Source organism: Pongo abelii, chromosome 19 (assembly GCF_028885655.2).
Source record: "Pongo abelii isolate AG06213 chromosome 19, NHGRI_mPonAbe1-v2.0_pri, whole genome shotgun sequence".
Taxonomy (NCBI): domain Eukaryota; kingdom Metazoa; phylum Chordata; class Mammalia; order Primates; family Hominidae; genus Pongo; species Pongo abelii.
The window spans coordinates 44,354,552-44,366,878 of NC_072004.2; the positions used below are offsets into that span (position 1 = coordinate 44,354,552).

Here is a 12,327-nt window from a genome sequence, read left to right on the forward strand (position 1 = left end):
ATTTTACCAAACTTGCTAAATGTTTAAATCTCTTATATACTTACCTGAATTTTTTGTTGCTTGGTCTATGTGAAGTATATTAAAATCTCCCACTATGATGTTGGATTTCTTATTTTTCCATATAGCTGTTTTTGTTTTACATATTTTGAGGCAATGTTATTAGGTGCATAACTTAGAATCTTTATGTTTTTCTGAAGAATTGGGTAAGCATATCATTATGTAGTGGTTCTATCTGTAGTAATGCTTTTTGTCTTAAAGCCTATTTCCAGGGCTGTGGTGTTCCACAGCTCCAGGGAGGACATTCACATTACAGTTTCTGCAAATAGCATACCCTGGAATTAGACAGTCTGTTTCGTTATTTGGAGTGGCCTTAATTTTGTGGGTTATGAGTATAACTTCTCAGTTTTATTTTGGTTAGTATCTGCCTGATGTATCTTTTCCATCCTTTCTTATATTCTAGGTTGCCTGTGTCTCTCTCTTGTCATCACATATGGCTGGATTTCTTTTAAAAATACAGTTTGGCTTTTTTTTTTTTCTGCAACATTTAGTCCATTTACATAATAATTATTGGCACATTTAGATTTCTCTCTACTATCTTATTTTGGATGCTGTATTTGTCCTGCCTTTTCTTTCTTTATCTTGTCTTCTTGACTGATTGCATTTTTCCATCCTATTTATTCTTGATCGGAAACTGTATCCTCTGCTTATTTTTAGTAGATACTATAGAAGTTTTTGGCACAGGTTTACATACCAAAGTCTGAAGTTAAACAATGTATTTATCTTCTTCCTGAAAGACACAAGGATCTCAAAGTATGTTCATTCCAATTACCTCCCCTCCCTAGTTATCTGCTACCTTCATGGATTTTTAGTTTTACCTTTTTTCCAACCCTGTAAGACTCATCTACAGTTGCTTTTTGTGTAGCTGATCCACATAACAATCATGTTCTTTATTCTACATTCCTTGATACATTTCAACCCTTCTATACTGATCACTTCCCTTCTGTTGGGGCAAACTCAGTTTTTTTTGTGAAAATGTTTTCTATTTCACCCTTGTTCTTGAAAGGGTGGGCCAACCTCAGTAAGATAACTTACTGACCTATTCTAAGGCTGGACCCAACAGAGCCTCACTCCCCACCCTTGTAGGGACCCTGGATCTGGGTAGAACATTTACGTGGTAGGGGAACAGTCCTTCTTAAATACGCGCTTGGAAGCCCTTTGCAGATGCCAGTGAGAATCGGCAGTCTAGGAAACAGCACACATCTTGCAGAGAAGCTGAAGAGGGAAGCCCTTTTTCTGTTTTTTCACTTTCAAGAACACGAGCCACCTGGCTGCTTTCTTTTGTAGTTAAACAAACACTTCTTAGACAGACCACATAAATCAGCTTATTCTCATTTAGCAAAGTTTTTATTCAAAAGCTTCTCAGCACCATCTAGTTATCAGAAAGAATGGATATCACCTTTTCCTGCCCACCCAATCCCCAGTTCCAAAGGCAGAAGTTAAACCATTTGGCTAGAGCTCCCCCTAATGATTATAACTGAGACCACGATAAGATTTTGGTTGTTCTCACCCAACTGTCTCTAAGCCTCTACTCAAACCTGACTCAAGCAGAGATGTGCACCCCACAGTTCAGAACAGGAAGGAATCATGTCAGATCTGATCAACCTCCCATTCTTGGGCTATTAGAGGCACAAGAAATTACCTTGAAAAAATGGAATTCAGTGACTGCCATCTAGGAAAGACAGTGATACTGTCCAGCAGCATGCAGTTCCGAGAGCTCAACTCTTAGGCCACCCTCCCTCCACTCTACTCTAGGAACAAGGAGCATTAGGTCTGTTTTCTCTCCATATACCTCAATCGCTCATCCTCTCTTGTCTTATTAAAACACAGACACAGAACCAAACTTTTTGACAGTTAAAGACAAACAATTACATCTAATTAAAATGCTAAGAGATCCTGAGCTGTTAGAGATGAGGAGAGTAGATAGTATGACCTGATCTTCCCCCCCCTTTTTTTTTCCTTTAACAGTATTCTGTTTCAGCATAAAGCACACTTTCCGAAGAGGTTCCTGGTGGAGACTGGAAATATGACTGTGTCCTGTGGCAACACACAGTCCCTTGCATAACTTTGGCTTCAGTCCCTGGATCTGTCCTTTGCAGCTACGTCAGGTTCCATGGAAGGAGGAAAGAGCTGGAGGGCAGTATCACTCAGCCAAAGCTCCCATGGGGTCCCATGCTGGCAGGATGATGGGTTCCTGCTCTAACACAGCTAGCACCTCTTCAGGGACATGCTTCCTGTCCACCACCACTTCGTAGACATACTCAGAGAACCACTCATCTGTCATGCACAGGTAACCTGGAGAAAAGAACAGAAGACTTATGAATCCAGAGGGCAAGGGACAAAGAGCAGAAACCCTTTTTGTAGGATAAACCTTTTACAAAACTAATATTCATACATATTTTTCAGCTTTCCCATCTGTAATTTCATTTAATCTAAATCTTATTAGCAATTCTGTGAAGCAGATAGGACAGGCATGGCTCTATTTCTAGAAAAATTAGAAAACCGGGTCTTGGAGTAACTAGGTGATGTGCCCAGGTCACATGGTGAGGTTCGGAGCTGGGCCTTGGACCTAAGGCTAACACCAGATCCTGTACTGATGTTCTCTTCTTCCGCTGCCTTGGTGATGGTGAGTGATGACCTGTATACTAGTAGGGAGGCAGAAAAACTTCTCATTCATATGGCCACACCTAGGGCATAAATCTCTAGGGTCAGAAGGGCAAGCACCCCAGTTCCCTTCTTACCCCCTACCAGTGTCAATAGCTGTTCTCCCCCATTCCTTTCTATCACACACTCCTACAACAACCAGGTGGGCTGCTGTGAGCATTCTGATGGGGCCAAGTCATCATTCCTAGGTATGCACTTATTTGCAGATGATACTGTAGGAGTCAAATGATCAAACAGTCCTTGTTTTCCTAGGAGGAAATCTATGATGAGGATCAGGCAGAACTAGAAGACTGAGACATCTGCTCAACCTGCTCTTCTTAGGAAGGCCTCTCCAGTGGGTTAGGACTATACAGAGGTGCCCTGGCACTAATGCCCCATTTAAGGTTGAAAGCTCAGCTGAGAGAAAAAGTGTGGTGTCATCGGGTACCCATCCTAGTAATCGTTGCCTTCCATAAGGAGGATTAACCTGCATCTCAGGCTCCACTAGGCCAACACAAATTCCCCTTCAGAAACCAGATCCTCATCTCTCACCTTACACAAAAATCAACTCAAGATGGTCAAAGGCTGAAACCTAAAACCTGAAACCAATAACAAGTTCTAGAAAATAACATCGGAAAAACTCTTCTAGACATTGGCTTAGGCAAAGAATTCATGACTAAGACCCCAAAAGCAAATGCAACAAAAACATAAATAAATGGAACCTAATTAAACTAAAAGGCTTCTGCACAGCAAGAGAAATAGCAGTGTAAACAGACAACCCACAGAGTGGGAGAAAATCTTCGCAAACTATGAATCTGACAAAAGACTAACACCCAGAGTCTACAAGGAACTCAAACAAATCAGCAAGAAACAAACAAACAAACAAACAAACCAAATAATCCCATCAAAAAATGGGCAAAGGACATGAATAGACAATCTGAAAAAGAAGATACACAAACAGCCAACAAACATGAAAAAATGCTCAACATCACTAATTATCAGAGAAATGCAAATTAAAACCACAATGTGATACCACCTTACTCCTGCAAGAATGGCCATAATTAAAAAGTAAAAAAATTATAGATGTTGGTGTGGATGTGGTGAAAAGGGAACACTTTTACACTGCTGGTGGGAATATAAACTAGTACAACCACTAAGGAAAACAGTATGGAGATTCCTTAAAGAATTAACGATCTACCATTCGATCCAGCAATCCCTCTACTGGGTATCTACCCAAAGGAAAAGAGGTCACTAAATGAAAAAGATACATGCACACGCATGCTTATAGCAGCACAATTCACAACTGCAAAAACATGGAACCAACCTAAGCACCCATCAACCAACAAGTGGATAAAGAAAATGTGACATTTATACATCATGGAATATTACATTCGGCCATAAAAAGGAAAAAAATAATGTATTTTGTAGCAACTTGGATGGAGCTGGAGGCCATGATTCTAAATGAAGTAACTCAGGAATGGAAAACCAAATATTGTATGTTCTCACTTACATAAGTTGGAGCTAAGCTATGAGGATGCAAAGGCCTAAGAATGATATAATGGACTTTGGGCACTCAGGATGGAAGAGTGGGAGGGGTGGAGGGATAAAACAAAGACAACATACCAGTGTACACTGCTCAGGTGCTGGGTGCATCAAAGTCCCAGAAATCACCACTAAAGAACTTATCCATGTAACCAAAACCCACCTGTTCCCCAAAAACTATTGAAAGTTAAAAAAACAAAAACAAATCTGTTCTTTCAGGAACAGATCTCCAAAAAACTTAAATGGGAAAAAAATGCTTTACCCAAGCCATTGCTAATAAGAAGAGCAAAATTAAAGTGAGAGACTGAAGTCCGTATATTTAAAACAAGAATGGGCTGCTGGGCCACAGACAGAACACAGAGCAAACGATGTGTACTGAATCAAGAGAAATGCGGGCTCCCGGACTAGCAACGGCCATCAGCACCACGACTGTCATCTGACTGTATCTGATACTTGTTTTATAGTAAACACTGGAGCCATTTTTCTCTGAAAGTTTGTATAAACCTAGGCCTGTGCTATACCATTTCCCACTACACAGGACCAAGAGAAAGGAAAAGTAGGTGTTTCTACCAAGAGGGTCCCCTAGTGCAGCAGTTCTCAAGCCTCTTGGCCTCAAGCCCTGCCCTTTACATTCTTAAAATTATTAAGGACTGAAAACATTCTTTATGTGGACTAATATCTATCATTATTTACTATATCAGAAACTAAAACAGAAAGTTAAAAATATTAATTCATTTAAAAATAAGTATGAAAAATATATATAAACAATATATTTTAAGGAAAAAATAATTACATTCTGTAAAAAAAATTTTTAGTCAGAAAAGTGGCATTGTTTTACATTTTAATGTCTAGATTTGTAGAAGACAGCTGAATTCCTGTATCTGCATCTGTGTTTAATCTGTTGCAGTATGTTGTTCTGCTTGAAGAAGATGAAGGAAATCCAGCCTCACACAGATATGTTGCTCAAGGGCAGACCCTGCACACCCCCTGAAAGGACCCTAGGGACTCAAAGATCACACTTTGAGAACTGCTGCTCTTGAGGCAAGACTGGATTAAATAATTAAAAGGCAACAATAGTGGTAAGTCTAATTTTGTATGCTAAAAGGTGTGACAAAGGGCATTATTTAACCTGAAAACACAATTGATTTGGTGAAGTCATCTATGCCCAATCCTGTTTTTCACCTGACAGAAGTCACAGACAGATCATCCTGACGTGGTATAGCATACGTTTACCCTCAAAAACACTCTGGAGGCCAGGTGCAGTGGCTCACACCTATGATCTCAGCACTTTAGGAGGCCGAGGCCGGTGGATTGCTTGAGCCCAGTTGTTCATGACCAGCCCGGGCAACATGGCGAAACCCCATCCCCACAAAAAATACCAAAAAAAAAAAAAAAAAACAAAAAAACAAAAAACAAAAAAAAAAATTAGCTGGTGTGGTGGCCTGAGCCTGTGGTTTCAGTGAGCCAAGATCACACCACTGCACTCTAGCCTAAACAGAGTGAGACCCTGTCTTGGGGGTGGGAATGGTGGGGGTTGGGAGTGCTCTGTAAAAGTGTTCAAGTGCTCCGACCAAGGCAGGTAAAGGAATGCACCCTTGTCTCCTGATAAGCTGGCCTCCTGGATCCAGGGCCCCTACTTTCAATAGACGAGAGACGGAAGGATGGTACAGGCCCATTCTGTAGCCTGTGCTACTTCTGGCTTGTCTTGATTATATATTCCGAACTTCCTGGCTTTGTTGGTGTCAAGACCTGGCCCTTAATTAACATCACCCACACCAGTGCCACCAGGTTCTGGCAACAGAAGTTCTGTCCGCTCAAAGGTCAACCAGTGCGTACTATTTAAAACTAAAATACTGCATCCTAAGTGAGTGCTTCCTGAAAAACTAAGCATCTGCCTTCCCAAAAAGGAGCTTTCAGCAAGCAGGAGAGCAGACTAGGGAACACCACACTGTTTGAGACATTAGTCATCCCTTCCCTCACCACAATGCAGGCTGAATAAATCCCTGCAGTGGCCCTGGGCAGTTAGGCAGGTGAAGGATAGAAGCAGATTCATGTAATAAAATTCTGTGTCCTTTCAACAATACTATCACCATACAATCAAATGAATCTTCAAAGAATGCTCCCAGAAAATGGACAATAAGTACATCTACACTATCTCGTTCCAAAAGCATATCAGATTAAGTCCTCACAAATTAAAATTCCTATCAATTGTAATCCACTCTTTCAATGTCCCTGCCAAGAGGACCCGCCTTGATTAGTCTCTCTCTTCAGGATATGAGTTCTTTGGGGACCCACAAAAACCTCACAGTCTAGGTAGCTGCCAAGTAATTGCGCCCTATGTAGATAATGAACTTGTGGCTGCCGTAACTGTTGACACTGTGTGTCTTGGAGTTTGACTGAGAAGATTAGGATCAGTGTGTCTGAAACCTGTGTAGGAAGCAGCAAAGCACCGGCTCAGGCAGGATTCGGGTGGCCCTTTTGATTTTCAGGAAGGTGCAGCTCCTAACCCTTAGGCACACTGGCCATGAGACACAAGCATTCCAAGGAAAAAAGAAAAGAAAACAAAATAAAAACCTGCTCCAGGGATCCCAAGGTTACACTGAGGGAAACACAGATAAATAAAGAAAGTCAGCTTTAGGAACTAAGGTGAAATTAAATTTTGTTTAAACTTTAATGTCTTGTTTACATGCAATGAGAAAGAAAGAAAAGTGAACAGTCCTCAAAACAAAATAAAACACCTCAAACCAACCAATCAACCAAAAAACACTGGGAATGTTTCTGTATTTTGTAACAGAAAGGGTAGGGTCAGTCTGTAAAGGGAAAAACAGCGTCTGTGAATATAGCTGTAGACAGGTTAGGTGAAATTCATTCAGAAACAGAAGAGTTTCAAATGGGCTAGTTTAAGGGAAAAAAGACGCTTTACCTAAGAAAACATTTTTTTTCTGAAATCCCACCAGAAATGTAAGATTTAAGCCTTTCAGACTAAAGAAAACAAAGAGTATAAAATATTTATATTTTAACATATTAGAAACATTTTATATTCTTTGTTGTCTTTGTTCTATGAGGTATTTCACCTCACTAACAAACTGTATGTAGCTATTATTTTTTGCCATTTTTAAAAAAGTTATGACAAAATGAAGGTCTCTGTTCTGCTCTGACGGTCTGTCTGGCAGCACGGAACTAAGAAGCTGGACTACCAAGGCCTCATTCAGTCACTGCCAATCTTTCACCTGGCGGCCATAACTCAAGGTTGAAGAAAGCCTCCCAGAAAGGAAAGCAGAAGCCTCACTGGCACTTGTCTTATATTTCAAGCTTCCTAATCATCAGGGAGAAACCACCTCACAGAACAGGAATCACTTTATAATGAAGTTGCAAAGACTGTGTAGCAACATAAAAAAGTGTTTAGGTGATAAAAAATAGATTAGAGTGGCATATCCTGTATAATTACAACTATGTTACAAATATAGATGCACATGAAAAAAAAAAAACCATGAAAAGCAATAAAAAATGAAAATTTTATGACACGGGATAGATTTTCTCTCCAAAATTTCTAAAATGTTACACTGCTTTTTAACTCCTTAAAAATTACCCAACTCGTCATAAAAAGTTTTGGAAACATGAAAGGAGGAGAAAGAGAAGACAAATATTAATTTTTAAACTGCCTACAATCCCACCACCTTGGGACACATGTTCAAGCTCTGTCAAATTTTACATGCATCCTTAATAAAGTTTCTACATGTACTAGACGCTTTAATTTCATAAAAATGATACATCATACATGGTGGTCTTGTATTACAAAGTAATACACATACTGTTTTCCAATTAATCTCTTTCCTTATTGATAATGAAATACATCTATCTACATCATAATTTTTAAGTACTGAATCTACATGATTAAATCAAAACACATTTAATCAGTCCCCTATTGTTTGAATCCGGATTTTTTCATGCTTAGAAACAATACTGTTATAAACATTTCTGTAAGTAAATCTTCGTGCACACCCTTAATCATCTACATTAATGCACTGTGTAATAACATTCTGGTCAACAATGAACCACATATATGATAGTGGTTCTGTAAGATTATAATATGGTATTTTTGCTGTACCTTTTCTATGTTTAGATACACAAATAACACTGTGTAACAACTGCCTAGAGTATTCAGTACAGTAACATGCTGTACAGGTTTGTAGCTTAGGGGCAATGGGCTATACCATCAAGGTTTGTGTAAGTACACTCCATGATGTCCACACAATCACAAAATCACCTAATGATGCATTTCAGAAAAGATCCCTGTCTTAAGCAATGCTTAATTTTATTAATAAATAAATGTATTAAATTTCCTTATATCCTAATCAATATCTGGTATACATAATTACTAACTTTCTTCTTGGATCCATTTTGAGCCTTTTCTCCTTTTATGTGTTTGCTTGCTATTGACAATTTTCTTTTGTGAAGTGTCTGTCTGAGAACTCTGTTCATTTTTTAAGAGACAAGGTCTCGCCACGCATGGTGGCTCATGCCTGTAATCCCAGCACTTCGGGAGGCCGAGGCGGGCAGATCACGAGGTCAGGAGTTTGAGACCAGCCTGGCAAGCATGGTAAAACCCATCTCTACTAAAAATACATAAAATTAGCTGGGCATGGTGGCGTGTGCCTGTAGTCCCAGTCACTCAGGAGGCTGAGGCAGGAGAATTGCTTGAACCAGGCAGGCAGAGGTTGCAGTGAGCCAAGATCGCACCACTGGACTCCAGCCTGGGCGACAGAGTGAGATTCCATCTCAAAAAAAAAAGAGAGAGAGAGACAAGCTCTTACTCTGTTACCCAGGCTGAGTGACACAATCACAGCTCACTGCAGCCTCAAACTCCTGGGGACATGCGATCCTCCCACCTTAGCCTCCCAAGTAGCTAGGACTACAGACGTGCGCCTCCTTGCCCACTTAATTTTCTTAATTTTTGTAGAGATGGGGTCTTGCGATGTTGCCCAGGCTGGTCTCGAGCTCTTGGGCTCAAGCAATCCTCCTGTTTTGGCCTCCCAAACCTCTGGGGTTACAGGGGTGAGCCACTACACTTAGCCCTCTGCACATTTTAAATTGGAGCTTTTTTCTTTTTCATAGTGATCAGTTACAGTACACTCTATATTTTATATCGGTTGCAAACATTTTTTTCCTATTATGTAATTGGCCTTCTAATTTAGTTTATATTTTCTAGCCTATTAACAATTTTTATTGTTGTTTTGAGGCAGAGTCTTGCTCTGTAGCTCAGGCTGGAGTGCAGTGGCATCATCTCAGCTCACTGCAACCTCTGCCTCCCGGGTTCAGGTGATTCTCCTGCCTCAGCCTCCTGAGTAGCTGGGAATACAGGTGCCCACCACCACGCCCGGCTAATTTTTTGTATTTTTAGTGGAGATGGGGTTTCGCCACTTTGGCCAGGCTGGTCTTGAACTCCTGACCTCAGGTGATCTACCCACCTCAGCCTCCCAAAGTGCTGGGATTACAGGCATAAGCCATCATGCCCGGCCCATTTTTTGTTTTTATTAAGTCAAATTTATCAATCTTTTTCTTTTGGTTTTTAACTGGTGTTACACTTATAAACATTTTTCTGTTATTATAATGAAAAAACAAACAAACAAACAAAAAACAAAAAGAAGGATAAGCGATAAGTAAACATCAGAAACAAGACTCTCAATGAAAAACTCCATTACTCACTAAGGCCTTGGCATAGTCCCCAACTATGAACACAGATAATTTCAACAGATAATTAAGTAGTGACAATTTGTCAACCACTTCTGTTAGGTATCCACTGGGTGAAGCATAACCTAATACCTCCTTGAATTTGTACAGGGTATGTTGCAAATGTGCAAAATGACACAATGCCTATGGAATGGTGTCCAGAGATGTTGGATCTGTCCTGAAAAGTATCTAGAAAAATTACAAATGTATTTACCCTCCTCATTAAGCAGTGTCATTTCTGGGACTTCATCCTACAGATACACAGTACTTACATGCATACAATATGAATTTATGTGCAACAAAGCCAATATTTATTCGGCACTTACTATGTGCCAGGCACTATTCTAAGCACTGTACATATATATAGTAACCCACTGCAATAATGTTTGTAATAGCAAAAGACTGAAACAACCCAAGTCCCATTAGTAAAAGAAATGGTTAAATAAACTGTGGTAGATCCAGACAATGGAAGATAATGAAGCTGTACTGATGTACTGATAAGAAAATGTCCCCAAGATATGCTGTAAGTGAAGTGAGGACAAGATGCAGAGCAGGCGACCTAGTGTGCTACCACTAGTGTAAGAAAAGGAGGCAATAATATATTTATATATGTGTATGTTTGTACTAAAAAAAATAAGGAAAGACATACTAGAAATAGAAATAATAACCTAAGAGAGAGGCAGGGGAATGAAGAGTGACAGAGATGGAAACAAAATTCTTTTTCATATACCTTTTTATATTTTGATTTTGGAACAATGTAATTTCATTATCTATTAAAAGAATTACACTTTAGAAAACAAAACAAAAAAAATGCACACATATATACCCCCAAAACCCTGTGAGGAGCTTACACTTCACAGTGCAATTTCACATCACTATCCTTGTTTTGATTTTTATCCTCACAACAATGCTGTGAGGAAAGAGGGCAGTAAGTAAAGCCAACATCAAATCCAGGTCGTAAATTCAAATTCCATCTTTCTCATAGGGCTCAGCTTCCTCCAGTTGAGCACTCTGTGGGCAAAGAGACTTGGGAGGTAGTTATGGCTTCAGCAACAGATAGCATTTAGTCTAGCTCAGGTACCTAACTTTGAAACAAACTCCATCTGCTCACAAACCCCATATCAACAAACAGGAACCCTATTTTTGTTGGGTGCATTTATAACGTATTTTGTATCTTTTATTTATTTATTTTTTAGAGACGGAGTCTCACTATGTTGCCCAGGCTGGACTTGAACTCCTGGGCCCAAACGATCCTCCTGCCTCAGCCCCCTGGGTAGCTAAGACTATAGGTGCATACTACCACGTTTGGCTAGCTATTTTGTCTGTTTAAATCAAAGAGACACCATGTGTTCTAAGTGCATGTATTTAGAAAGACAGATAACAGGATGGGTTGGATGTTTTAAAAAAAAAAAAGCCAGAGGAAGGGAACCAAAACCACCCCTTATAATTATGACTGCCATTTGAAACAGTGATCTGAGAAGAGGCTTCTTCTTTCTCCAGAGAAAACATAGAAGTCTGGCTATGTGGTGAGGACACATTTACATTCATAAACCATTTGCTGATAAAAGAAGAGATACTCTTATAGCCGGATATTACTTGGGGCCTCTTTCAGAAACAAAGGTTAGAAGGTACCGTTTCCTTAGTAAATATAGTAGGAAAAATGCAGGGTGGAAAATGTGGTAGAGAAAAGGGGTTGTTTTGGCTTGTGGTTTGTATTTTTTAAACCATTAAACTACCACAAAGTTCAGTCAGCAGAAGTGTCCACAGCCGGAGAAGTGCCCCTCTACTAAGGAGCCCAAAAGAAGCCTGTTCACCTCCCGGTTGACTTCTTTCTCTAGACCAATGAGTACGAGCTAGGCAGCCCTGAGGGCATACACAGCTCTCCAGGATCTCTGAGGGTGAACCCGGAGAAGAAAGCACAAATTTAGATGCCATCCAAGGGTCTTGTTTTCCCGCTGAAACTCAATGACTTTTCTCTCACCCCAAACTGTCACTACTCCTATTTGTTTCAGACAAAGTCTGCTTGTCGGTCATTCCTCAAAAGCTCTGTGAATGGCAAGCCACATTACTTCTTGGCTTCACTCCTCTGACCTGTTCAACGCATGCTCCAAATGCCAAGAGCTGCACTTCTCAGCCACCATTTCTCTGGCTGGCCTCCCTCTCCCTTTTCAGAAAAAAAGCCACAGCCCTAACACCCTCCCTAAAGAGGGTCACCCTTGAAGAATCCCTAAGGAGGCCTCACAGTTCCAGTCACTGACCATCTCCCTTGCAGTTTATCCTGTGTGTGACTCTGCGCTTATTCTTGTGTCTATGTTTTACATATTTGTTCTTACAATAGGTTACAAACACCATATG

General features: G+C 40.1%; 1 protein-coding gene across 1 annotated transcript in view; it reads right to left on the minus strand.

The window, feature by feature from the left end:
• Nucleotides 1–1,382: 1,382 nt before the first annotated feature.
• The window catches only part of BLMH (bleomycin hydrolase), a 43,904-nt gene continuing 32,959 nt past the window's right edge, over nucleotides 1,383–12,327 (minus strand). The window contains exon 12 of the mRNA XM_009251459.3: nucleotides 1,383–2,352. Within this exon, the coding sequence (XP_009249734.3) occupies nucleotides 2,201–2,352 (152 nt within the window). The 3' untranslated portion in view covers nucleotides 1,383–2,200. The remainder of the gene's footprint in view (nucleotides 2,353–12,327) is intronic.